Source organism: Chlamydomonas reinhardtii, chromosome 10, assembly GCF_000002595.2.
Source record: "Chlamydomonas reinhardtii strain CC-503 cw92 mt+ chromosome 10, whole genome shotgun sequence".
NCBI classification, from domain to species: domain Eukaryota; kingdom Viridiplantae; phylum Chlorophyta; class Chlorophyceae; order Chlamydomonadales; family Chlamydomonadaceae; genus Chlamydomonas; species Chlamydomonas reinhardtii.
This window is the reverse complement of record NC_057013.1, coordinates 4,870,591-4,895,835: the sequence shown is the minus strand read 5'-3', so window position 1 is coordinate 4,895,835 and position 25,245 is coordinate 4,870,591. Positions and strand designations below refer to the sequence as shown.

At 63.9% G+C, this 25,245-nt stretch overlaps 6 protein-coding genes across 8 annotated transcripts; 3 read left to right on the top strand and 3 right to left on the bottom strand.

The window, feature by feature from the left end:
* The first annotated feature begins 19 nt into the window (after nt 1-19).
* Nucleotides 20-3,346, top strand: CHLRE_10g454650v5 (uncharacterized protein). Its single transcript, XM_043067034.1, has one exon. It carries the CDS (start codon nt 198-200, stop codon nt 1,428-1,430), a length of 1,233 nt encoding a protein of 410 aa, XP_042920431.1. The 5' UTR covers nt 20-197; the 3' UTR covers nt 1,431-3,346.
* A 223-nt stretch (nt 3,347-3,569) lies between these two features.
* On the bottom strand, nt 3,570-7,252 carry CHLRE_10g454600v5 (uncharacterized protein). The gene is made up of 2 exons (XM_043067033.1): nt 6,454-7,252; nt 3,570-5,953 (listed from the first exon to the last, which is right to left on the bottom strand). The coding sequence occupies exons 1-2, from the start codon at nt 7,117-7,119 to the stop codon at nt 5,075-5,077; spliced, it is 1,545 nt and encodes a 514-aa protein (XP_042920430.1). The 5' UTR covers nt 7,120-7,252; the 3' UTR covers nt 3,570-5,074.
* A 97-nt stretch (nt 7,253-7,349) lies between these two features.
* CHLRE_10g454550v5 (uncharacterized protein) lies at nt 7,350-10,206 on the top strand. 2 transcript variants are annotated; one of them, XM_043067032.1, is made up of 4 exons: nt 7,350-7,595; nt 7,824-7,921; nt 8,218-8,362; nt 9,245-10,206. In XM_043067032.1, exons 1-3 carry the CDS (start codon nt 7,503-7,505, stop codon nt 8,312-8,314), a joined length of 288 nt encoding a protein of 95 aa, XP_042920428.1. In that variant the 5' UTR covers nt 7,350-7,502; the 3' UTR covers nt 8,315-8,362; nt 9,245-10,206. The 2 variants fall into 2 exon arrangements, with proteins under 2 accessions (XP_042920428.1, XP_001698539.1); XM_001698487.2 differs by lacking the exon at nt 9,245-10,206 and having other exon boundaries at nt 8,218-8,619.
* On the top strand, nt 8,670-10,265 carry CHLRE_10g454500v5 (uncharacterized protein). Its single transcript, XM_043067031.1, has 2 exons — nt 8,670-8,909; nt 8,982-10,265. Exons 1-2 carry the CDS (start codon nt 8,788-8,790, stop codon nt 9,070-9,072), a joined length of 213 nt encoding a protein of 70 aa, XP_042920429.1. The 5' UTR covers nt 8,670-8,787; the 3' UTR covers nt 9,073-10,265.
* A 10-nt stretch (nt 10,266-10,275) lies between these two features.
* CHLRE_10g454450v5 (uncharacterized protein) lies at nt 10,276-17,789 on the bottom strand. Of its 2 annotated transcripts, XM_043067030.1 has the most exons (10): nt 17,197-17,789; nt 16,998-17,076; nt 16,534-16,626; nt 16,307-16,399; nt 15,809-16,134; nt 14,907-15,065; nt 13,831-14,076; nt 13,457-13,537; nt 13,124-13,241; nt 10,276-12,175 (listed from the first exon to the last, which is right to left on the bottom strand). In XM_043067030.1, exons 1-10 carry the CDS (start codon nt 17,320-17,322, stop codon nt 12,117-12,119), a joined length of 1,380 nt encoding a protein of 459 aa, XP_042920426.1. In that variant the 5' UTR covers nt 17,323-17,789; the 3' UTR covers nt 10,276-12,116. The 2 variants fall into 2 exon arrangements, with proteins under 2 accessions (XP_042920426.1, XP_042920427.1); XM_043067029.1 differs by having other exon boundaries at nt 10,276-13,241.
* Nucleotides 17,790-18,575: 786 nt separating this feature from the next.
* Nucleotides 18,576-25,049, bottom strand: CHLRE_10g454400v5 (uncharacterized protein). Its single transcript, XM_043067028.1, has 9 exons — nt 22,867-25,049; nt 22,422-22,521; nt 22,115-22,224; nt 21,466-21,879; nt 21,138-21,245; nt 20,424-20,591; nt 19,895-20,023; nt 19,372-19,482; nt 18,576-19,101 (listed from the first exon to the last, which is right to left on the bottom strand). Exons 1-9 carry the CDS (start codon nt 24,652-24,654, stop codon nt 18,970-18,972), a joined length of 3,060 nt encoding a protein of 1,019 aa, XP_042920425.1. The 5' UTR covers nt 24,655-25,049; the 3' UTR covers nt 18,576-18,969.
* Nucleotides 25,050-25,245: the final 196 nt, after the last annotated feature.

The following is a 25,245-nucleotide window of genomic DNA, read 5'->3' as shown; positions in this document are numbered from 1 at the left end:
AGGTTGTGGTCTACTTATGCGCTCCAGTCTGCAGACATCGAAGGACGTTCAGCTCAGCGTCCCGCGACGCGCCTGGGGGAGGGGAGCTGCTCGGCTGCTTGTGTCCCGCAGCCGCCATCGCATACACACACGCCGACCATATACTCGGCTTCCGAGTACCGAGGCTCGCATACTTGTCACTTGTAAAGCCATATATCATGGAGCCCATGGACATTGACGACGACGACCCCGTCGTTCGCGAGCTGGATGTTTATATTTGCAATGAGTTTGCCGGCTCAAGCACGCAGCTAGGGCTGCTACAGCACCCTCTGCGTCCACCATGGCGCCCATATGACTATAGCAAAGCCAAAGGCATGCGCTTCAAGCCGAAGGCGAAGCGCATTGAGGTCGACCTGCCGCTTGACACGGAATCCCGCAACTACAACGATGTCATCGAGGACATGAAAAAAGTCAACCAGTTTACGCTGCGCTCCACCCTGACGGAGGACCGCACCAACCTGGCGGTGGCCACCGTCAAGGGCGGCAAGCTGCTCATCGCGCCGCTGGACTTTGCGGTGCAGCTGCGCCCTTCCATGCACCACCTCAACGTGGCGGCCGGCGACAAGTCGAAAGGCCCCGGGCACGAGAGCGACGATGAGGAGGACGACGAGCCCAAGCTGCACGCGGTGGAGGTGCAGGTGCAGAAGCGCGAAACGGAGCGGCAGGCGCAGGCGCGCAAGAACAGCTACGCCTACATCACGCAGCAGGAGGAGGAGGAGGCGTTCGTGAACCTGGGCATCCACGGCGACAACAGCGTGGCCGCGGAGCAGATCTGGGAGAAGTTCATGGCAGCCAAGGAGCTGGACCACGGGTCGCGGAAAATGGAGCGGCAGGCCTACCTCCGTGCCATTGTGCCGCCGCCCAGCGTCACCGCCTCCAACCCCCACGGCGCCGGGCCCGACGGCGCCGCCGTCGCGCCTGGTGCCGCGCTGCTGCCCACCGCCATCGGCTCCGCGGGCGGGCAGCTTTCGGAGACGGCGCGCGCCGCGCTGCCGGCGGCGCTCCGCGCGCTGTTCAAGGAGCACACGGTCTGCAGCCTGGCCAACGTGCGCAGCTGGCTGGACTCGGCCGCCGCCGCCAAAGACGCCAAAGAGGCGGCGCTGCTGCCCGACAAGGCGCTGCACGACGCAGTGCTGTCGCTGGGGCACCTAAAATCCATGCACCGCGTTTACGTGGTCACCAAGACAGGCGACGAGAAGACCGACCCGCTGCGGAAGCTGGTGGTGGAGCTGCTGGAAGCCAAGGAGAGCTTTAAGCGCAGCGAGTTCAACGACCTGTCGCGGACCAACAACATGAGCTTCAGCGAGAGCCAGTACAACAAGGTGGTCAAGGACATCTGCGAGAGCCGCGGCAACACGTGGCACATCAAGAACGGCGCGTCTGGCATCTGAGGGAGCCGGGCAGGCAGGGAGGCAGGACGCTAGGGAGGGAGCCTGGGAGGGAGCCAGGGAGGGAGGCGGGAAGGCAGGCAGGAGGGGTAGCTCTGGCGCGGCGAGGCGGTGGTGGCGGCGGCGGCGGCGGCGGCGGCAGCGGCGGCAGCGGCGGCAGCAGCGGCGGCGGCAGCGGTGCCGCTGCAGCAGCAGCTGTAGTTGTGGTGTGCCTGTCCAACAGCGGCGGCGGCGATGGACCTACCAAGCAGCTGTGGCGGCGCCGGCGGCGCGGCTAGGACGGGCGATGCGGCTCAGCAGAGCAGAGCAGCTGGCGGCCTGGCGGCAGCGACATCGGCGGCGGCGGCGGCGCCAACAGCTGGGTGCCGGCCGCGGCTTTGCATTAGCAGTGGGCAAAGGGCAGAGCCGGGCGGCGCGGCGCAGCATGGGCGTTGGCGGCGGCGGCGATGGCGGCGGCGGCGGCTGGCAACATCGCATGTCGTGGGCGCGGGCTGCTTGTGCTGTGTGGATGGGCTAGGAGCGATTGCACAGCGCCGCGGCAGTCGAGGCGCAGGCACGCGCGTGTGGGTGTTGCCGCCAACAGCCCGCCGCCGGGGAGAGCTGTCGGCATCGGGGGCGCACGTTGGCGGTCCGCTATCAGCAGCGGCTGGTGGAGCCGGTTGAGCTGTGGCACCTGTGCACTGGCGGCAGCCGGCTTTATGGTGGTGGCGTGGCAGCTGGACTCGGGCCGCCTGCCGCATGTTGGCATGGGTCACGGGGAAACGGCCGCGGGGTGACGGGGGGAGGGGTAAGAGCCTGGGAGCGGGAGGGCGAAGGCAGCTGGGCATGTGCCCGGACAGCGGCCGGCAGGATTATGGCGCCGGCTGGGCCCAGCGGTGGGCAGGCATCGGTATGGGGCAGAGGGCGATGGGGAGGGGCATACAGCAGAGCGTCAAGCTAGCCATGGGCTGGAGTCATCTCAGGCGCCTGCTGACAGGGGCCCGGCGAGCCTTGATGCTGGTATGGCTGGGGGCTTACGGGTGCAGCATGGCATTGCCGCTGGCGGTGTGTGGGGTGTAGGTTGGGAAGGTAGCGTCGGCAGGACGCGCTTGCTGCGTGGAGTGCAATGAACGAGATAACTGACTTGAAAGGGATATCCAGCACTGACTTGCTGCAATGGAAGCTGGCGCGCCAGACTTGCACTTGCGCTTGGGTATGCGAGGAAGCATGGCTTCATTATTACAGTCATGACTGGGCAAGGCTAGGTGCGCTGTTTGCGGTGTGTGTTTGTATGTTGGAAGGAGGGATGCCTGTTGGGGTATTGGCCAGCGCCTAACTGCCATAATTACGGTATTCTATATCCAATTCTGCCTTGTGGATTGGGGACACGGCAGTACATGGGTGTTATGGCCGGGTGGCCATGCATGCAGTACTTGAGAAGGCGGGCTGCCCGGCATGTTTGTTGCGCGTGCCGGTTTGGCACCCTCGCAGTTCTCGCGTATGTGGATGGAGGGCAGTGTGCGGTGCTAGTCCGCTGTTTGTTGCTGCGGGAAAGCGACCTGGAGCCAGGATCTAGTGAGCAGAGATGGCTCGCGAGCCACTACACGCACGACTATCCATGCCAGTCACGCAAGTGTAGAAGTGGGAGTACGGTTTGGATGCAATCCCGGGCTGCGCCGCCGCCCCGGGGTGCATGGGTCGTACGGCTCCGTGCCAAATACGAAGCCTGCTGTCATGGTTGGGTTACCTCCGCGTCGGTACGCACCGACCAGCGACACGGGTTCAGGGGGTGTGCGATGGGGCAGGGTTTAGGCAGGTTGGCGAGGTCCCGTAGGGTGCAGCTGACGCCCATACCCCAAGCAGACGGCAAACAATTTGCAGCGGCAGAGCAGAAGTGCATGGCTGGTCGAACGCCGGAGTTACTGTAACGACAAGTTGCTGGCTGGCTGGAAGTTTGCTGATGCACACGGGTTCAGGGGGTGGCCGTGGACCCATGGTGCCGCCAGCATGCAGGCAGCTGCTGTGTAGCCGCATGCATCAAGCAGCCCAGGCTGTGTTCATGTACTGCCAGCGCGCCGGGCCCAGCCTCAGCCTCAGCCCAGCCTCAGCCCAACCTATGAGCCCAGCCGTACAGCAAGGGGGGGGTGTAAATCCGCCGGAATTTGACCCCATGATTCAAATGGAACGAGCACCCTGGTCTTGACCCTGGTCCCTGGGTACAGTAACTCCGGCGTTTGACCAGCCGCGCACAGGCGCACTCCTGCCCTGCCGTTGCAAATTTGTTTGCCATCTGCTGGGGTCTGGGAAATAGCTGCACCCTACGGGACTTCACCAACATGCCTTACCACTGTCCCATCGCACAGCCATTCCTAGCCCCTAGGAGACCATTTGACGCCTCCTTATGAATGCGACATTACAAGCAGCGACAGGGCGGCCAGCCGCGGTGCGCGGCACCTGATGCGGATTTGTGCGCCCGCGGCATTGCCTGCAGCAACCACCATTGCCGCCGCGCCCACTACGCAGACCAGTGATACCCAGTAATATGCATGGATTGCGAAGCTCAGAAAAGCTTGCTGCTGCGTTGACGTCACCCCCGCGCTCGGCTTCCATCCTCTGGGAGCCACATTCGCCACGACACTGAATTAACACCACCACGACATTGAAAGTACCGCTAGTAACCAACCAAAACAAACCCCCTGCTATTACATCAGGGGGCATCGGGCGGTGTGCCAGCACCGCACACGTACCCTCGCCCGCCTTCCTGTCATATTAAGCACTCACCGGCAAGCGCCATAATTTATACGAACAAACGAGAGGCCAACGCCTCAGCGCAGCCGTGCCGCAAAGCCACGAGGCCCCAGCACAGCCGGATGCTGCAGCGGGCCACTTCCCGCGGGCGCTTCCTTCCCTACTTACTTGGCTCACGGCTGTGGCAACAATGCTTGCTATCAGCACAGACGCATACCCCTGCACTGCACAACAGGAAGCGCTTTGAATTATTATTCACGAAACTAGCGTGCCGCGCGCTACAGACCCCGCGCGGCCGTCCGCCACTCGCCATGTACCCGACCACCGCTACGCGCGGGTGGCCGCAAAGTAAGAAGCAGAGCGTTTATATACGAATGCCAGTATCCATTTCAGCCCTCGCCGTTTGCAGACGAACCATTGCGATTGGCGTTCGCGTCGGTACAGCGGCCCGTCATCGAGCCCCACACTGCCTGCCGCTTGCTGCCACCGCCAATGCCTCTGTGAGCGAGCCCATCGACGCACACGCACACACACTTCGGTGCATGGCATTTTATTACTGCCCAAGAGCGAGGCGGCACACGCCATCGCCGCCGCCATCACCAGCGCTGCTGCAAGCTCCACGCTGCCACGCTGTGCTGCTGTGCTGTGCCATGCTCGGCCTGGCCTGGCCCGGCGCCAGGACGGCCGACTCGAGCACACCTCACCGCTGCCGCGTCATGCACATCTGACCAGCGGGGTGGGCGGAACCCGTCGGCACCTGTCTTATGCTGATGTAGGATCGAGAAGGCCTCAAACACGCGCCCTGGTGGTTCCTGTCTCATGTCCTTTCGCTCGCTTGCTCGCGCCTGTTGCTCAAGGGCCGCGCCGCTACCGCCGCCACTGCCCTGCCGCCGCCGCTACTGCCGCCGTCGACTGCAACCCTAAGGCATGGCCGGCACGGGCACGGACGCCGCCGTTGGCGAACCGCCCGCAGCCTCCGCCAATGTCCCCGCTCCGGGCCCTCCTGTCTCGTCCGCAGCCGTTGTGTCGTCGTCGTCGTCGTCGGCAAGAGCCGCCGCCGCCGCCGCAGTCGCCGGCCCGGACTGCTGGGCGCGGGCCTTCGCTGACTTGGCCGGCTCCGGGCCGCCAGCGGCAGAGGCGCCGGCGGCGGGTGGGTCCGAGCGCCGCGCAAAGAGCCCCAGGGCCCGGCCGACGGGGCCGCTGTGGTGGTGCGGCGACCTGGGCGCTTCCGCCACGACGGCACCGGCGGCCACTGGCGGCAGCGGCGATGACGACCGTGCGCTGCCTCCTCCTCCTCCGCCGCCTCCTGCTGGATGCGCCGTGGCGGGCCGCGGCGGCGTGACGCCGGCGGCGCTGCTGCCGTGCCCGCTGCTGGCGGTGGTCAGACCTCGCGACAGCCGCGCCAGCCAGTTCTTGCCCTTGGTGATGCCGTCCCGCGCCGCCGCCACCGCGCTGCCAGGGCGCGTGCCCTGCGGCGGCGACGGCACGTCGGCAGCGCTGCCGCTACCCACTGAAAAGAATATCTCGCCGGGCGCCGATGCGCGCTTGTTGCGACGACTGATGGTGGACGCCAAGGCTGCGGAGGCCGAGCCCGCCGAGGCCGCCGGCGGCTGCGAGCCGGGGTCGGCCACATTGTCGCTGCTGCTGCGGCGGCGCCGCTGCGAGCTGGCGGACTGGGCGCGGTCACTGTGGTGGGAGCCGCTGGTGCCGCCGCCGGCGCCGTGGCCGCTGCTGCGGCGGCTGCGGGCGGGCGACGCGCCGCGTGAGGGCGTGGCGGAGCGGGGCCGCTGCCCGGAGGTCTGGAGGACAGGGTGGCGAGAGGGGCGTAGGGAGGACGAAGGTTGAGTGAGGTAGAGGAAATGGATGGGAGTTGAGGTGTTGCTGTCGGCACTAGTGGTGCGTGTGGTGAGGTGTATGGGTGTAAGGTGGGCAGCTGCACAACGGTGGCGGTTGGCAGGGCGCGCGTTGCTGCCACCGCTTGGTAAGGCTGGGCGCACGCTTATTGAACTCCGCCCCTCTGTGACTTCTCTGAAGGGCCCTTGTTTCCGTGTCACATGCCGTCTTGCGCGCCCCTCAGTTTGTTGGTGCCGCACACACCCATCGCACCTCATGCCGGATTGCCCTGCCCCACCAAGTGCTGCGCTGTAATGCACCACACCTTCGCACCATGCCCCAACTAGCCCCCACCCAACCCCGTCCCGTCCCAAACCCAACCTCCACTCCCATAGGAGTGGCGGATGTAACCTCAATCCCCAAACCGCGACCCGGGGCCCCAAACCCACACGGCTTGCCTCCTCACCTCCGTGCCCAGGTTTGCTGTGAGCTTCCGGAACAGGCGGCCCATGGCCGCGGCCGCGGCGCCCACCGCCCCCGGCGCCCGACTGCTGTCCGAGCTTTTGCGCCGGCGGGTGAGGTACTCGCCGTCTGAGGCGCGCCGGAACCGCACTTGGTGCGATGCCTCACGCGTCGGGCTGGACGAGCGAGACTGGCGAGCCGTGTCGGCAAGACTGCCTGCGGCGCCTGCTGCTGCGTGACGCTCTGCATCGCCTGCTTGCGGCGTCCCTGAGGAAGACCAGGAGGCGCGCTGGATGCCAGCGTTCGCCAGGTTACTTGGCCCCGCACCAGACCGCGCCGTTGCGCCGATGTCTATGCTTGCCCGCTCCCGAAACCGACGGCGAGCCAGGCGCAGTGAGTCGTTCAGGTGACGGTTTGCCAGCGGTGTCTTGAGCTCCGCGTCCGAGTCGACGTCCCCTTCCTCTGCAGGCTGCAATGCGACCTCCTCGGCGCTTGCTGCTGGCACCTCACCGTCATCCGGCCCCGGCTCTTCAATCCCAAGCTCCTCTTGCTCTTTACCCTTGGCAAGACGCCTTCTTGCCAGACCTAAACTGTCAATTCGTGCGCATTTAGCGCCTAGCGCATCTTTCCTACCCAGCGGACCGCCCAGGACAAGTTCTCTGAGGCCCATGTTGGAGCCTGGTGACAGGCCGACGCCTCGTGTTGCAGTAGCAGGCGAAGCGTCTCGCTGGAGAGCCGGAACGACGCCGAATCGACCCAGCAGTCTTAAACGCGGCGTTGCGTGTGAGCAATGTGAACAAAGCTACAAAATCTGTAGCATGGTCAAAGCAGAAATCCTCCCGCTCCCCAAAACTGGCCATGGACACCGACATCGCGATTGGACTTCTCGCTGTGTTTTCATGGTTTTACACGTTCATTAAATGCTAGCGACATTTGCCTGTGCATCCGTAGCATCCACGGTAGGCCCAGCTTATTAGCGAGAAAATCAACTTCGGCACCATCACTTGTTGTCCCGCGATTCTTCCCAAAGCTCGCTGAGGCCACACAGAGCTAATGAGTGCAGCCTTCGGTGGCCCGCGCGGCTCGGGATCAAAAGCGCCTGAGAAGGGCGTTTTCCCTCTGGACCACTTTGCCGAGTGCCAGAAGGTGAGGTACACCCGGACCCCGCGCCAGCCGGCACGGGTGTTTCAACTTGACATCCATCTACCCGCCCCTCCCATGTGCGCGGCTCTGTACATACTGTAGTAGCTGACATTAACTGCATAGCTGTTTGATGCGGCGTTTACGTCGGGCCATGTTGCTAGCTCCACGCCTCCTCTCCCCCCCTTGCCGTGGCACGCCCAACCCCACACGCACACACATTCGAATGCACAGGCTGCACGCACCTACTTGGCATGTTTGGAGGAGCACGACCAGGACGCATCGCGCTGTATAGACCTGTCAAAGGCCTACCTCGAGTGCCGCATGCAGAGGTGTGCGAAGTTTGGCGGGGGTCGGGCTATTGGATGTGTTCGCGTCAGCGTCGTGAACTGTTGAAAGATGTTCCACACCCAGTGATACAAACTCATTAAAGAAAGACCTTTGTGCCTGACTACACGCAACCACACGTCGGCGTCAGGGGCCCTGTGACCATGGCTGGTTCGACCCCGCACCCAGGGCACAGCTTCTGGACACTGGGAAGCGCCACCCCCGGCCCCGCCGAATGTCAAAATGTTTGATTCTACCGTATGTCATGCTGCGCGTTGTTCACTTGTGCAAACGCAAACAGGGACCTGATGGCGCAACAGGACCTCAAGGAGCTCGGGTTGACGCCGGTGAAGCCGCTGGGGGCGGACAAAGGGCCGGACTCCGGCAACTTGCGATGAAAGCGGCCTTGTCGTCGTTCTAGAAGGGCACAAGCGCCGTAGCAGCAGGTAGCAGCACAGCGCAGACGGCCTGGAGGTTGGGGCATGCATGGGTGGGGCGCAGGGTTGGCCAAAACCTTATATAGCCGCGCGGACCTAACCCTTAGATAAGCTTATCTATGCTTATCTATGCTTATCTAAGTTAGGCAGGCCCACCTTAGACGGGGGGTGTCCCTAGGAGAAGTGGGTCATGGGCTGAGCCGTTTTTGCTGCAAAGTAGTTTAATGTGTTGCTCTCTCCGTCCCCTTCTGTAATCAACAGTCCGAAAGCCTGTGATGCCCGACCCCACTGCACTCCAGCCCCTGACGGTCCCCAAACCCATGCACGTCAATGCCGCCGCAGCCGCTCTCAGCCTCATTCGACTCCCCATATGGGGCCCCATGCACCCCACGCAGTCTACGTCAAGCCCCCATATATAATGAAAGAATGCGTGAATGCTCAAGCCTCCTCTCCGCTGCAGCCTCCTGTCCGTGCTCCGCTGCGGCGGCCGCTTTGCTCACTCCACGAGCGGCTCCGTCTCCGTAATGTACGGCATGCCCTCCGCCGTCAGCTGCAGGCGCGGCTGCGCCGCCTGCTGCTGCGGCGCCGCCGCCCCCAGCTCCTCCTCCTCCTCCTCGCACTGCTGCAGGATCAGCTCCTCGTCGCTGGCTTCAAGGCCCGCGGCGAGGATCTTGCTGGGGCCTGGCACGTGGGCGGCGTACCGCATGGCCCCAGTCTAAACCTTAGATAAGATTAGATAAGCTTATATAATGCTATTTGCTGTTTGACCGTGCGTTGACTATGGTCGTCGGGGGGCCTCTGTCTAATGTCTAAGTTATATATAAGCTTACATAAGCATATCCTTAGTTATCTAAATCTAAGGCCCTGCCAACCCTGGTGGGGCGTCAACAGGCGGGCGGGCAGGCAGTCAGGCAGTCAGGCAGGCAGGCAGGCAGGCAAGCAATGGAGGTGCGGACCGGCGGGCAGTTTGGAGGGAGGTATCGGGCGCAGGCAAGGCAGTGGTTCGTTTGCGTCTGGGGGTTACGTTGACGTGGGTGTCCTTCAGGCGGGCCCATACAGTACGGAATGCGCTGGGGCGGGTCTGAGCGAGTGGGTTGCAGGTGGTCCTCGCCCCAATTCGCGGGCCAATTCCCTCGCCATCACAGGCGAGGTTGAGGGAGGGGGGATGGCGCAGTCAGGACTCATGGTACGGCCCCCGAGGGTTGCAAGCGGCATCATGGCGGAGAGGGTGGAGAGAGAGCACTGAGGAATGGGCGAAGCTTATGGAGGTTGGTAGCACTGTGACTTGATGAGTCATCCAGATGCAACACCCCCGCATGAGGGATCCAGATGCAACACGGGAAGAATACCGAGCCATCCTCGTGGCTGCCAGGTTGCTGGTGCTTACAGTAGAAATGCGCGGCCGTTTTTCTGGGAGCCGAGGGGCCAGAGCACGACCCGCACGCTAGCTTTTGCGGTGAAGTGGCGGCGACACTGCAACTTGAGGCTCCTAGACAGGCCCGTCATGTCTTGAGCTTGCGGTCATCAGAGGGGTGGTATGGGGTATAGGATTGGTCCCGCCGCCGGCACCAGAGTTGTGCATAGACCTAGGAGGCCCCGAGGGAAGTGGTCACAGCTGTCGCAGGCACTGATGTGCGTAGTGCGGTACTACGAGCAGAGAGCCTGGGCCAGGCCTTGGCGGATGCCGCGGGGGGCAGCTGGCAGGCGAAGGCAACGAAGGAGTGAAGCCTGTTGAGGTTATTGATCTCGAGTACGATGATCGGCGGCGTATGCAGCTCGCTTGGTCTTGTAACGGTTGTGGAGCGGTAAGGGATGGGCGGACTTGGCGGTTAGTCTTGTAACGGTGGTGGAAACAGGAAAGGGACGCAGCGCCGTAATAACAACACCCGACTGACTGCCCAATCATGGTCCACAGGCGCCCACCTGAACATGAATTACACCGGTTTCGCTCGCCAGGTACTCGCCAGGTACTCGCAAGGCACTCAGTCCTTACCTTGTTGGCATAGCAAGTCTGCCCCCTCCCTTGTTGGATTCGGGCGCCCCCGACCCCACATACAGCCCACACACGCTGCCACCTTCCCCACACGCCCACACCGCCACCCCTCGTGCACTTGAGCAACCGATCACTCATCCAGTCATCCCCTGCGTGCCGCATGCCTCAGTCCCTCGGTGACACCTCGCACTGCGGTAATGGCTCCGGAGCCAAATACTTGCTTGCATACCCCCGCCACAACCTAGCGCGCGCAACACAACACTACACAACATGACGGGACAAGACACAACACCACACTACACAAAGCCATGGCGTCCGCTGCGGCACAGACAATCGCAAATGAAGTGAAGCGAGACAAATGTGGTGGTGTGCAAAAGAATGCAGCCACGGCCCACGGGCTTGCCGCCATCCAACACGCGGTATTACCATCAAACTCGTTCCACTCGAGCGTGCAGCCTCAATGTTCCTTCAGTCTCCCTCGCCTAGCGGGTGCGCTGGTCCGACGATTTATTGCAGGGCGACGCCTCAGTTCGGTAGCGCTACTTGCAGGGAGTGGGCTCCGTGTGTAGGATTGCGTGCCTTCTACGTTCAGCGTCCGTACGGTGTCCCGTGTCTTCCCCTACCTCCCACTCCCTGGCCCTAGCTCGGCGTCCCATCCAAACAGCGCTGCGCCGTCGAGTGTCGCGTCGCAGACACGTGCACTTGAGGCAGGCGCTCCTTGCAAGCCCTCGCCTGGAATGCTTGCAAGCCAAGGCCACCACAACTATGCCCCCGGCATCGCGATTGTTGGTATCACCGTCCATGCTGGCACCACAGCGGTATCGCTCATCACACGATAGCCCCCGCCCTCCACATCGTTGTCGGTCCCTGGCCCTGGTCTTCGCCCAGCCAGGCACTCGCATGGTATCTATGCATGTGCTACTTGCCGTTGAACGTTTGAAGCCGCGTCGCAAAAATTGTGCATTCATGCGCAGTCCAGCATTCATTGCCAAACGTGTGATCGGCTCCCTCGTGTCGGCCTGACACACGACGCGCTGCATTCAGCACTCTGTCGACTCAACACCAGTGGCTCACAGCGCCCGCCCCAGATGATTTTGCCGCCCATCCCCCGGCATTCTGCGCGAGCCTCTGTGTAAGCTCCTCCGCCAGCCGTCATGCCGCGCAAAACACCATCCTGGCCGGTAGATACCGCGGCACGATGCCGGCCCGCATTCCCAACATGGAATACACTTCAAGAATCTGCGCCCCCAACTCCAATGTGCAGGGTCCTGCCTTTGCAATATCATAATTTAGTCTAACGCTACACACGGGCACAGACATGCGAACCACACGGCTCAAGTATTGCGCACAGCCTGGAAACATCTGACACTCGGCCAGGGCCACAGCTCGAACGCCGCAATCCGTGCGAGATTGCCCCTTGTGGTGCCTTCCATAAAGCTGCCCTGGCGCGCGGCATTTATCAAACTACCAATAGACCGCTTCCTAAAATGTCCAATGCTGTGTCCCCTCATACCTCAATAGATCCAGTCTTTTGAACCTGGCGAAGCGGCTGCAAAATCCATACATGCACACGGGAGAACCAGGCGCCCCCCCAAGCGTGCATGTATATGCGTTTGGACACGGGTACTCGCCCGCGAAATGAGACATGGCGGCTGCTATTCCCCCGACCCCAGTCAGCCCCTCCATAAGCTCCACCGCCCTCCACACGGACGAGTGCAAGCTGCAACCGGGAGGTGCCGACGCCCAAGCCCCCCGCCGCAAGGCCCCCGCTTACGCCTCGCTTAGCATGATGCCGTGAGGTGAAGACGTCTCCGACAGCACTTGCGTCCCTGCCAAAAGACACAAATGCACATGCAGCCAGCAACTTAACAAAGACAAAGGACGGCTGCGGCTTGTCGTCGTACGTCAAATAGCACATGCAGCAACCCGAAGGGCGCAGGGCGCAGCTCGCATGCCGCTGTGGCGCTTGCGGCCCCCACGCACTCGGTCCGTATTATACACACACGCACACCGGGTTTTGTCCCTTAGAACCCATGCAAACACAGCACACACAAACGGCACCTGCAAATTAGGACACAACGCGTCGCCGCATTGGCACGACCGGCACGCGAGTCTCGGCGCCTTGCGGCACCCTCACGCATTATGGGCGCTCGCCCAGTGCCGTTCTGTCAACAGCCCTCAACCAGAGGCATACGCACTTGCACGCGCTATACAAACATGATGTAATGGTGTGCCAGACACAAATGTCCCCCCAAAACAAAGGCTGCGTCGTGCTGCGTCGCAGCACGCGCCCGCCATGCCCCACGCGTCCATCCCCGCCGCGCCCACCCGTGTTGTGCTGTGCAGTGCTATGCCCGCCACCCTGCGCGGTGCCGTGGCCACGGCCATGCGATTGCCGCGCCGCGTGCCCATGCCAACGACACACACACGCACACGCGGGCCGGTTGCCCCCATGCCAAGGCGCATGCGTGCCAGCAGCCATCAACAGCCATTCTGCGGCAATCCAGCCACTGCTGCTGCTGGTGCTGGTGCTGCTGGTGCTGCTGCCGCCTGTGCCTAGCCGGGTGCAACCTTGCCCTTGCTGCTGCTGCCCCAGCCCCACGCCGGACGCGGCGGGTCCCGTCAGGCCATCGCCAGTCCCGAGCCCGGCCGGTCCGGCACGCTGTTGAACGCCGCGACCGGACTGTCAACGTCTCCGTGCCCCGCCGATGACGAGTACGGCAGCACGGCGGAGCTGCCGCCCTTGCTGCCGCCCTGCGAATCGCTGAACAACGCACCCGCGGAGTGGGCCGAGTGGTTGGAGTGGTTGGCGCCGTCACTGGCCACGTCAGCCACGGCGGTGGAGGAGTTGGTGCGCGGCATGCCGTTCTCCGTGTAGCCGCGGTACAAGGACACCTGCGCACGTGGCGGCGGCGGCGGCGGCGGTGGTGGTGGTGGTGGTGGTGGTGGTGGTGGTAGCGGGTGATGTTTGGTACCGGTAAGGTTAGGAGTGGTGTTCCTTGATAGGCGAACAGCCATCGCGGCTCTTCCCACCCCGCCCCGTAAGGAGCGCCGCCCCATGCAGCGCCATGCAGGTGCTGTTGCGACCTTGCGTTCCGCCTCGCTCTCACCTTGTTGGCTCCGTGCATGGTGTAATCAATGCCGGGCTTGCCGCCCACCGCGTTGCTGAGTACCGTGGCCAAGTGCTGGATCTGTTGGGGGAGGCAGTGGGCGGCGGAAGCGGGAGAGCAGTTGGAGAGCGGGTGAGTGGATGGCCAGTGACTGGTCCCCAGGTGGGCAATCGGTACCGTATCCTGGTCAGGCATGCGAGTGATGCGACACAGTTGCATTGGCGCGCGCGCAATTCCTTTCCCTCACAACACACTTCGCTTACGCCCCCACGCCCGCACACCCACGCCCGCACACCCACGCCCGCCCCCACGCCCGCACACACCTTACCCACGCCCCAACACGCCCCATCCCCACACGCGCTCCCCACACCCACGTGCGTGCGCTGCAGCGCGGCGCGCATCTGCGGGTACACGCGCAGCGAGTCCAGGTCCGCCAGGAAGGCCAGGTGCCCGGGCCCCGAGCTGTGCACGTCGCGGCTGTCTGGCTCGTCCAGCTCGGGTCGGAAGCAGGCGAACAGGCCGCCGCTCTTCTCGGGCTTGGGGTTGGCCTGGAGCGCCACGGTGGGCCAGGACGTGCCGTCGGTTGGCAGCAGGTCCACCACGATGATGCTGGCGTCGTCCTGCGGGGTTTGCGGTTGGTTGGTTGCTCGGGTTGGTTGGGTCGGTTGGGGTGGCTGGTTGGGGAGGTTGGGGAGGTTGGGCCGTTGATGAGGTTGGCTGGGGAGGTTGTGTGGAAGGAGTTCGGTTGGGTTGGTTGACGTGGGTCGGGTGCGGGTGTCCGCGGAAACGGAGTGGCGATAGCGGCAGGGTTGGCGGGCTGGTGGGACGGGGGCAGTGGTGTGGTTGCTTTTGGGGCGGGGTTGCACCCAAGTATGAGGGTGCCGGAATGGACCCCTGGCGTGAGTGCTCGCGCGCTGGGACGGGGCGTGGGGTTGGCGCTGCTGTTGTTGTGGGGTTGCCGCTGTTGTGGGTTGCGGTGTCCGGGGGTGGTGGTGCGCGGTGGCCACATGGGAGGGGTGGACCCACCAGTATCACCACCTTGCCCGAGTAGGAGGGGGTCTGTGTGTGCGGGGCGTGTGGCGCCATGTGATGCGGTAGGCGGGGCCGCGGACACAGAGGCGAGATGCAAGCACAGGAGCGTCGAGACCACAACATGATGAGCGCGTGACCCCGCAGGCCAATGCAGGCACCACACAACAGCGGAAGGCAAGCGGCGCTCAGCCGTGGTCATTGGCCGTGCGAACTGTGGTTCAGTCCTGCTTTCACTGCTGGGGCCGCTGCGTCGCTGTCTCCCAAACCCGCATCCAACCGTACGCTCGAACCGCCTTATTCCCTTCCCAGCAGCGCACGGCAGCCGATGCAGCGCCCCTCCAAGCGGCTATGGAGTGCCAGCGCCCCTCAAAGGGACGCGCAATGGGGAGGTTGCGATCGATGATATCGAGATACGCACCAGCAATCGGAGGTCGCGTGAGACCGCGCCCATGAGTGCTGCGGTGGCGGCCGAGGCGGGTTTGAAGCGACAGAGCTTCACAGCCTTGCTGAGGCTCATGAGGTCCCACACCCCGTCGCTGCACACGATGATGCGCGCGCCGTTGCTGGGCAGCAGCACCTGTGAGCGAGGTTTGGGAGGGGGTGGCAAGGGTTTCATAAGGGGTTGCATTCATGATTAGGTAAGGAAGTGGCAGACGGTTGGGAAACAGCAATCGTTACCAAGGCAACGGTTAATAGGGGGAGAGTTGGGGTTGCAATTGGAGACGGCATATGGCTGGGGCGTGAGGAGGGCCGGTGGTGCCCGGTGCAGGAGGTAGCGAGCGCGTGAGGCTCAGGGTTGCACCGCGCACGCACGTGGAGGGTATCCGACAGACTAGGCATGTTGGTCGGATTCGTCTCTCCAAGCCTTTTAGGTCTGCAACACCAAACAATGGACCCGCGGCCAACGCGCCCGACGCAGGCGGCCCCGCCCGGCTCCCGACCCAGATGCCCGCAGCTGTACTCCGTCCGTCCCGTCGCGCCCCCCACCTGCTGCTCCCGACCCGGCAGACCGCGTGCGCCCGCCCTCGCACACGCTGCCCACTACCGCGCGCGGCACGTTTCACCCACAGCCGCTGCTCCCTCCACCCGACGTGGCACCGCGCTAGGCCTGCATCCCCGCTCTTGCCACCCCTTCACCCGACCGGCCCTATCCTCACACACGCACACGCACGCACACACACACACACACACACACACACACGCACTTTCCCCTACTTTCTTGGCCCTACGCACCAACCCCATAACCAACCCCAGCCACCACCCACCCAACCACCAACCGCAACCACCCACCAACCGCCACCCAGTGCCCCGCCCCCGCACCTGGCGGATGTGCGGCAGCGGCATCACCTCAGGCCCGGCGTCCAGGTCGCCCACTGAGCGCGACACGCACAGCCCGCCCGGCCACAGCCGCAGCGGCCCCACGCCCAGCTCGCCCTGCCGCGCCGGGCCCTGCAGGTGGAAGCCCAGCGGGGCCAGGGTGCAGCCGGCGCCGCGTAACCGCGCCTGCTCCTCCGGGTTGGACTGGATGCGGTGGCTGCCGGTGAGCTCCAGGATGGAGCAGCCGGTGTCCAGCACGGCCGAGGAGTCGCCGATGTTGGCGACTGTGAGCAGGTAGCCGATGACGATGGTGGCGGTGACGGTGGTGCCTGGGGTCGGGAGGGAGGCAGAGAGAGGGGGAGAGAGAGGGGGAGGCTATGCTCATGCTCGTGCGACGCGGTGCGGGGTGTGAAGGATGGGGTGTCGAAGCAGTTGTGGGCCGGCAGCGCGCATCCGCTACCCATCCCCCGCCCACCCCGCGGCCTGCCCTGCTTCACGCACCCGACATGTGCCCGACCGAAATCCAGTCGTTGTCTAGCCGCACGAACGTCTCCACGATTGCTTGCCGTACGACCTCCGAGAACATTTCCACCTCTGCGGGCGCAAGATGGTGTCAGGGCGGGCGGGGGTTTGGATTTAGCACGTCATGCGCCCGGCACGTGGCGCGGCCCCGTGATTGCGCGTGAGTAAACCCCTGCCGCTTTTGCATGCTGCTTGGCCACACGCACCCTTCGGACTGGCCATGTTTGGAGGCTTCGGTGGAAGGAACGAGTTGAGTATCCGAACGAAGTTTGCCGCCACGTAGTTGGCCGCTTCTGAGCCTGTGCGTGGCAAGCCGGACGGCGAACGGCCGGGCGAGTGGGTTAGGCCTTGGCCGTCGACTCAGCGACTACCCGCGCAATGCTCGGAGCAGTACGGTTAGAGACAACGCAGACAGTCCGCATGCGGTAGTTTAACAGAGGCGAGCCCCCAAACGTCGATGTGGCTGTGCCCGCGCCTGCCTACAAGCAGGGCTCTGGCCGCCCAGATCACCAAGCTTCCGCAACTCAGGTACTCCTCACTTCCCTATTATCGGAAACTTATAGAGCCGGAATTACGCTTTCCGCAAGGGTCGTCGGCAAACCCTTGCGCGTGCAGCCCAACCAAGTTACGCTGCGCCACCCTCCCGACTTGGAACATGAGTATAACGCACCGCTATGTCCGTCGCACACCATGTAGAGCATGCTGGGAGGCTGAGTCGCGATTGCAAGCGGATGTATGTAAAGGACGTCCTGTGACAGCGAGCAGCAATAACAAGTGTCAATTTGAGTTGACGTGTACCAAAATTGCTGAATGCTACGCAGCGCCCAGCCTAGGGCTCGAGGATGGGCCGGCTGTTGGCCAGAACGCACCTCGCCCTTCACAACCCGCGATGCAGTAGAATGACATGAAAATGGTGATGGTATAGTCGTCGGCGGCTCGGCGGACTCCATTCGGTACGCAGCGTGCTCCGCGATGGGCTGCAGACCCCCACGCATATCAGCCTCTGACTGAGCGTATTGCCCCACTTTTCACGAGTTTCTAGACCAGGTTAAGCTGTGGCTGGGTCCCGCGCTGGCTCCTCTCCTCCTGTGGCGCAAGGAGCGTCGCCCGGCCAGGAACCCTTGTTCCACTTTACGGCTGAGACGCTATCAAGACATCTGGAATTTACTTCGACGCTACGTTGTTCCAGAAGTAAGGTACTTAAGTCGCGACGAGGCTAGTTTTGTCCGGGCACGTTTCGTCTTGTTGACGTCCTTAAGATTGCTACGGGTTACTGCTTTAGTGGCGCGTACACGTCAAAACCAGTAGAGGTAAGACGCTCGAGAGAGCGAGCGCGCCCCCACGTGCGTGGTGTACGACCTCAATGTAGGCGCGCAATTTGGCGCACTGAAGCCATATCTACCTTCGAGGGATCGGCTTGTCTTGTCAAGGCAGCAGCTTGCACTATAGGTAACGCAACTACGGGAGTGCCCTGGGCCCGTCTAAAGTTTCCTCACGAAGCCTTTAAGTTTCCTGCCTCGCCACGAGTACACAAGCTCGCTAACGTCATGACATGAATGATTTTACATGTGGATGGGGGGGGCTCGACCAATCACTAAAGCGTGCGGCGCCCCCGCCCCGTGGTGGGCCCCCGTTCTGTTGGGTCCCTCCACAGGGTGACGAGCCGGGTGACTAAGTCGCCGAGTCGCGGGAGGGACGCCACATCCGCACGCACGTGGTGAACGCGTCGCGGGATGCTGCTGCCGGGCATTGGCGACATCGGGCGTCACCCGCGACCGCAATGTGCGGGCGGGTGATGCCACAACGGGTTTGAAAGCCGGCCCTTCTACACAGTCCTCACCGCATGCATGGCTGTTGCCTCACATCAGCACGCTCCCCCTCACCTGCTGATGCCAGTTCAATCCACTGCCGCTCCCGCTCCTGCCGCACTCTTGCGGTGACACATCACACGCGCCTGCCGCACCGCTCCCACGCCTGCTGCTCCGATGCGCTGCGACAATGCGCTTAGCTCAGGTCGAACGCAGCCGCAACTGTGGCCCCAGCTGTGGCTGCGGTGTTGGTGGCCGACTCTCAAGCCTCAAGCAGTCGATGCAAGGTTGCAGCTCTGCCATTCTTCCTTGGCACGGGAAGTCAGAAGTGTGATGGACAGGCACGATAGCTGCGCTGTGCAATCACTGGTGGTGCCGTGGTGGTGAGGAACGGTGAGGAGTACTGGCCGAAAGCACTGGCCGGCTGTGGCACGTAAGCCAGGTATGCCGTATTACAGGCAGAGAGTCCGGCCCTTCAAAGTCTTGTTCGCATGGGTGGGCCTGTTGGGCCTGACGAGCTAGCTTGGCCGCCCTGATGCATCCTCACTCGCAGCCGGCCACCACCGCCCGACTGCAAAACCGCATGTGACGCACCAGAAGTCTTTACGACCTTTCACCCACCACACAATGGCACAATGCACGCATGCATCTGGCTTGCTGCACATCGCCGCCCTGCCTGTGCAACGTTGTGCGCCAACATGTGGGCTACGCCAAGCTACGCCAAGCTACGCCAAGCGCCGTTGCTGCTTACCTGTTCCTCTTCGTAACCCCAACAGCCAGGCCAAGCAGTCCACGCCGCTCGGGTCCCATCGTCCAACCCGATGCTCCTGCAGTTCACTTGCTCGTGCCGCCCCCTCGCGACGCACTGGCACCCGAGCCGCTTCCACCTCCACCTCCGCCGCCACCGGGCTTGCCGCTGCGGCTGCTGCCGCCTCCGCCGCCGCCACGACCGCTGCTGCGGCCTCCCTGCGCAGTCGGGTGACACCGGGACAGTCGTGAGAGCGGGGTTATGCAGGCAGGCAGGAGTGAGGGCAGCAGCAGGGCACGCCAGGACCAGGGGGGGGGCACGGACAGTCTGTGGCCGCACCAACGGCGTACGTGCAGAACGCGCTACCACAGGAAGACACCGCCCAACAACCAAGCTATGCAGCGGCGGTGCCCGCACCCATTGCCCGCAACCAATCACCGCACCCATTGCCCGCACCCTTCTTTCTTTCGACGGGAAGGGCCGCGCACCTGCTTCTCCGGCAGCGGCAGCACGGTTCCCTCCCGCAGCTCGCTCGCGCCCGCCCCCGCGGCCTCGTTGATTGTGCGCTGAGCCTCAATGAAGAAGGCCAGGTCGCGGACCTGTGTGCCGTAGCGCAAGTGCACGTGTGTACAATGGGTATGCTTGCTTGGTTGGTGGGCGTGTGGGGTGGGTGGGTGGATGACTGGTGGGTTGGTAGGATTGATGGGGCGGAGACTGCGGATCGGCAACATGGGTGTGCGGGTGGCGGGCGCCGAGATTGCGGGGATTCAGAGCCCTCAGATCCGCTTTTCGTTCATGCATGGCAACCAGTGTCTCCCAGGCATTCTGACAGTGCCACGCTGCCAGGCCGGCCCCTAGCTCGGCGGTCGATGCAGCTCCCCACACCTGCAACCGCCGCCCGTGAACATTCACATCCAGTCATGCAAAAAGTCAAGCTGCCCAGATTACCTAAGTTACACGTACCCGAACATACCCCGCCCCAGGACTCCCGCTGCCCCCCGCTGCCCCCACCTGCTCCTGCAGCTCCTTGACCGCTGCCTCCGCCGCGTCCGCCCGGCCGCGCTGCTCCGCCAGCTGCGACTTGAAGTCACGTTGGTTGGCCAGCAGCGTCTCATTCAGAGAGCGCAGGAACTCCGCCTCCTGCGGGGGTGGTTGGATTTGCACAACGGAAAAGGGTCAGCCTCTTGAAGGTGGTTGTGGCGAGTATATGGCAGAGACTATGACGAGGCATGGGGAGGCAGGCAGGGAAGCAGGCGGGCAGGCAGAATGGTACGGGGGGTAGCCGTGCATGGAGAACGGAGTGCGTTAGCACAAGTTTGATTGATGCATACTAGGCTAGGCGAAGGCAATGATGGACAGGCAAGTGTTGCATAGACTCCCTGGGTGATAGATGGTGACGGGTAAGAGGTATGCGGCCCGTGGGGTAGGTCTGACGGAAAAATTTGGGGCTAAGCTTTGCCCTTGAGTACGTAGGCCCCAGACATCCCAGGACACACGCACACCAGGACACACGCACACGAGGCAGGCCCGCTGCACACACCTGCCGCACAGCTCTGAGCGCCTCGGTCGTCTCAGCCGCCTTGCGTTCCGCCGCACCGCGCCGCCGGGCCTCCTCGCGCGCGGCCGCGTGCGCTGCCTCTGCCTCGGCTGCGGCCTTGTCGGCGGCGGCGCCGGCCTGAGCGCAGCGGTGGTCCGCCGTCAACGTTGCCTGCACCGGACCGCATGACACATACAGACACACGCACACAGCTGTTAGCAGGCCTGCCCGCCTGCGCCCCTCTCGGCACCTCGTATGACGCACACGCCTATGTACAGTTGTGTCCGGGCACGTTTGTTCTGTTAACGTCCTTGACATTGCTGCGGGTTATTGCTTTGGTTGCGCGTACACGTGGGCGCGCAACTTGGCGCACTGAAGCCATTCCTACCACCATGGGATCGGCTTGTCTTGTCAAGGCAGCAGTTCAGCTTGCTCTTTAGGTAACGCAACTACTGGAGTGCCCTGGGCCCGTCTAATGCTTCCTCACGAAGCCTTTACGTTACCTGGCCCGCCAGGAGTACACGAGCTCGCTAACCTAATGACATGAATGATTTAACATGCGGACTCGGCCAATCACTGAATCGCGCCTCAACCCCACTCTTGCCCTGACACGCCTTGTGGGATTTGGGGGCCGGGATTCCGCCACACTTGGGACTATGCTTCTCACCACCCTCTGCTCTTGTTTGTCCTAGGAATTTAACAGCGCCTCAAACCCACCTGCGCCACCAGGCCCTCAAAGTACTGTCGCTGGCTGTCCAGCTGACTGGCCAACAGGTGGTTGTACTCGGCGGCGATGGCGTCCAGCTTGGAGGCCATCAGGGCTTCCTGGTGAGGGGTTGGTTGGGACCGTTGAAACCGTTGCGGTTGTTGCGATTGTCGTGGTGGCAAGGCGTGTGCGTGTTTTAAAGAGCACAAAGAAAGGCATGTCCCAAGCGCCTTGGGCCGTTAGCGAGATATACACGTGGCCGTTGTCCTGTTTGAAACACAGGAACCTGAGGGTGAGCGGCAGACATCCAAACTGCACATCGCACCCACACCAGCGCACCTTTAGCTCCTCATCCGCCGAGCTCCAGCCCGGCATGCCGCCGCCCCCGCTGCCACCTGCGCCACCGTCGTACCGCCCGCCGCCGTACGCGCCTGCATACCGCCCGCCGGCGCCACCACCGCCGCCGCCACCCGGACCGCAGTCGTCACCGCGCGCGCCGCCGCCGCCGCCACCCGCCCCACACGATGCACCGCAGATGTCGCCGTCAGAGGAGTGACCATGGCCGCGGTGAGCCGCCGCGCCGCCGCCGGCGGCGCCGCCGGCGGGCGTGCAGGGCAGGCCGCCGCCGCCGCCTGCCGCGGCCGCGGCGCCGCCGCCGTGAAAATGACCGCCGCCGCCACGCATGCCGGCGTGTGGCGAGGTGACGGCGCCCGCGGGCGCTGCAAGCTCCACTAGCTTGCCGTCGGTTTTTGACTACGAGAGGAGTTTGAAATAGAAGCAGAAGAGGTGGGCTGCTGGACTTGAGAAGAATGGTAAACAACACGCTGTGAGACCCCGGGAAACATCAGGCTCTTGGTGCGAAGGGAGGCGGTTTTGCACGTGTCAGCATGCCATGCACGCAGACGCTTCAACACTATACACCACAGTAAACACAGAGTTTTCCCAACAGCACACACACACACACACACACACGCACACGCACACGCACCTGTATGAGGCGGTGCACGTAGTTGTCGCCCACGTAGTCCCACACGCGCTGGCTGTCCAGCTCCAGGGCGTAGCAGTGGCCGCTGGTGCGCCAGTGGTCCGCGGCGTGACCTGCTCCGAGCATGCAAAGCAAAGAACCAGGATTACGTGGTAAGCTGTAAGCTGTTTACGACGCTGATTTTGCGTGGCGTACGGTGAAGCGCCGTCGCGGTCATATCGCAAGCGGCTCAAGGTAGCAGTGGTCCGCGGGGGGGGGGGGGTGACAAGCGGATAGCCAACAGTAGCGGTGGTAGTAGCGGCCGACGCACCTGCGCGGTACCGGCCGCAGCCCACGTGTCCGCATATGAGGCAAATCCACAGGTCCACACACGTGGCGCACACGCCGCAGCGGCTGGTGCTGGCGGCGCCCTGCGGGGTCGTCACCGAGGCGAATCGAGGCACGTGGCTTGAGGAACTTGATTGGGCTGTGGTGCACTGCACGGCTTGTCCCATCCCACACGGTACATCACAAAACCCATCCTCTGCCCCCTTGACTTTGGGTTTGGTGCAAGTAACACCCTCCACCCCCCATGCTGGGACAACGCGCCAGGCCCCCGCATCCCTACCGCCCCCCCTGTTTCATTACTCCGTTCTTCACATAAACGGCTACCCTCCCCGCCCCCTGTCGCCTCTGCCTGTGCTTCGCTAATTTGGCTAGGTTTGATTTACTTTGGCCTATTATTCACGCCCCCCGCCCCCCAGCTGCCCCCTCACCTGCACGCAGTACCTGCACACGGGGCACGTGGAGTCGGCCCACTTCTGCAGGCACTCGCTGTGGAACATGTGCGTACACACCGTGGTCACGATGCCGCTCACGTGCTCGTCCAGGCGCTCCAGACACACCGGACACGTGGGCAGCTCCGTCTGGCCCGGCGGCGGCACGTGCGCCGCCACCGCCGTCGGCGCCGCCGGCGCGGCGACGGCGTCGCCTGCGGCGGCGGCTGGCGCCGCCGCCGCCGGCTGTTCCGGCAGTCCCGGCGGCTTGGCGGCGAGCGCCGCCGCCGCGGCGGCGCCGCCACTGGTGACCTCAACCGCGCGCACGTGGACGAGGCGGCAGACGATGTCGGGCTCCAACGAACTGAACGGTTTTCCGTTGAGGTCGTTGTAAAGCTCATCCGCGGCCTCTGGGCTCTCCATTCGCATCACCACCATGCAGACCACACGCTGGCTGGGCGGCCGTGCTTGGTGAGGCTGGTGGCTGTGACCGCCGTGGTTGTGACCGCCGTGGGGGTTGTGGTCGCCGTGGTGTTCGTGTTGCTGGCCGTGCGGGTGCGGCGGCTGCGACTGCGACTGTTGCGTGGTGTGCGCAGGTGGCGTCGGCGGCGTCGGCGTGTTGTCGGGTGGCGCAGCCGCCGTGATCTCACTGCTAGGCGAGCTGGGCGAGGTAGGGATGGTCTTGCCATGCTGTTGGGCTGCGGCTGTGGCGGCGGCGGCTGCGGTGGGTGCGGCGGAACCCGAGCCCCTGCTGGTTGGGGCGGCGGCAGCGGCAGCAGTAGCACCAGCGCCAGCACCAGCGCTGGCATCGGCACCGGCACCGGCAGGCGAAGCGGCAGCCGATGTGTGGCGCGCTGGCGTTGGCCCCTCCGGCGCCGCGGCGGCCACCGGCGCTGCCATCCCGGCCCGCCCTCCAGCCCGCGCCGGCGCCGCCTCTGCACCCTCTGCAGCCGTCGACGCCGTCGACGGCGCTGCCGCTGCTGCCGCTGCTGCTGCTCCTGTTGATGCCGCCACTGCTGATGCCGCCGTCATGGCCGCCGCCGCAGCCGCATGCCCCACGCTGCCCACCTGTCGCCTCAGCACGCGCATGCGCCGCAGCCGCAGCAGGTGCGCTCCCAGAAAGGTGCAGAAGTCGGCGATGGTCATATCGGAGGGGAGCGCCAGGCAGCACAGCTCGGTGCAGCGCTCACCGCCACCGCCGCCGCCCGCGCCTGCGCTCGTGACCGCGCCGACTGATCCGACTGCGCCCCGCGCCTGCTGTGCTGGAGGCGTTTGTGCGCTGCGCGCTTGAGCAGCTTGTGACAGCGCCGCCTCCGGTGCGGGCGTGCCGGCGCCGGCAGGGTTGCCGGCAGGGGCTGTTGGCGGAGGTGCCAAGAGCGAGGCCCATGTGGCGGCAGGTGCCGTGGCGCTGCCGGCTTTTCCTGCAAGCGCCGCCGTGGCCATGGCTGCTGCCACTCCCTTGCCGCCGCCCGCGTGCGTTGGCGTGACGTGGCCAAAGCCGGGCGGAGGTGTGGGCGGAGGCGGTGCGTTGGCAGGAAGGCGACCAGGCGTGGGCCGGAACAGATGCACCACGCCCGTTATGTGCTCCACGCGCGGATTGCCGGCCGTGAATTCAATGGCCTCGCTATCATTATCGAGGTCGAGACCGAGCAGTTCGCCCTCGCTATCGCTATCGCTGTCGTCCCCGGCGTCGCGGGGCGGATGCCCGTCGCCGCGCGACCCCATCGCCGAGGGCAGCGCCACCTGCGACATGCGCCGCTCTGACGCCACGACGCGCAGAGTGTACATGCTGTGACGCTAGCTCACGCGCGCTAGCTGTGCCAGAAGCCAGGAGCCAGGCCCGTGCCCGGGCCTGGACCTCCAGACGGGAGAAATCTGGACCGCTGAGCCCGAGCGAGGAGTGTAGCAGCGAGATCTAAAAGGACACAGGACTGCAGATTTGCAGCATTCGAAGTGGCAGCTATCTGACAAGCTTCGCTAAACTGGGCATTTTCACGCCTCTTGTCCGTCAGTGGTGGATACTGAGGATAGGTGGCAAAGAAGTATCAAGAATTAGCGACTTACGATGGTCATGGCTTAATTAAAGCAGCTGACGACATGAATCTGTCTCGCTCTTACCAGACGCTTCCCCATCTTGCCGCGAGCACGCCACCGCAAGCGAGGGAGCGAGGCCCGACTTTGAACCTCATATCCGCAGGTAGACACTGCAGCATGTCGCATGTGGACACTGCAGCATGTTGCTGTATCACTGGGTTGGTCCTGGAAATACCTCACCACCCTGTCCCGTGCCCTGTCCGGCTGTCCCATACGGACCGGGAGGGCCGGGACCCTTTGTGCCGATTCTTGCCCCAGCGGCCACACCAGGAGTGCTCGAATGTT

Coding starts and splice junctions, on each gene's coding strand:
- CHLRE_10g454550v5 (XM_043067032.1), top strand. CDS start 7,503: ATGAGTGCAGCCTTCGGTGGCCCGCGCGGCTCGGGATCAAAAGCGCCT. Junction 7,596..7,823: donor ACTTTGCCGAGTGCCAGAAG/GTGAGGTACACC, acceptor TCGAATGCACAG/GCTGCACGCACCTACTTGGC. Junction 7,922..8,217: donor CTCGAGTGCCGCATGCAGAG/GTGTGCGAAGTT, acceptor AAACGCAAACAG/GGACCTGATGGCGCAACAGG.
- CHLRE_10g454600v5 (XM_043067033.1), bottom strand. CDS start 7,119: ATGGGCCTCAGAGAACTTGTCCTGGGCGGTCCGCTGGGTAGGAAAGAT. Junction 5,954..6,453: donor CAGCAAACCTGGGCACGGAG/GTGAGGAGGCAA, acceptor CCTGTCCTCCAG/ACCTCCGGGCAGCGGCCCCG.
- CHLRE_10g454500v5 (XM_043067031.1), top strand. CDS start 8,788: ATGCTCAAGCCTCCTCTCCGCTGCAGCCTCCTGTCCGTGCTCCGCTGC. Junction 8,910..8,981: donor CCCTCCGCCGTCAGCTGCAG/GCGCGGCTGCGC, acceptor GCACTGCTGCAG/GATCAGCTCCTCGTCGCTGG.
- CHLRE_10g454400v5 (XM_043067028.1), bottom strand. CDS start 24,654: ATGTACACTCTGCGCGTCGTGGCGTCAGAGCGGCGCATGTCGCAGGTG. Junction 22,225..22,421: donor CTGCGGCCGGTACCGCGCAG/GTGCGTCGGCCG, acceptor TGCTCGGAGCAG/GTCACGCCGCGGACCACTGG. Junction 19,483..19,894: donor TCAAGGAGCTGCAGGAGCAG/GTGGGGGCAGCG, acceptor TACGGCACACAG/GTCCGCGACCTGGCCTTCTT.
- CHLRE_10g454450v5 (XM_043067029.1), bottom strand. CDS start 17,322: ATGCGTGGGGGTCTGCAGCCCATCGCGGAGCACGCTGCGTACCGAATG. Junction 16,627..16,997: donor GGTGTGCGACGGACATAGCG/GTGCGTTATACT, acceptor TGCCACGCACAG/GCTCAGAAGCGGCCAACTAC. Junction 13,242..13,456: donor CCATGCACGGAGCCAACAAG/GTGAGAGCGAGG, acceptor CCACGTGCGCAG/GTGTCCTTGTACCGCGGCTA.
- CHLRE_10g454650v5 (XM_043067034.1), top strand. CDS start 198: ATGGAGCCCATGGACATTGACGACGACGACCCCGTCGTTCGCGAGCTG.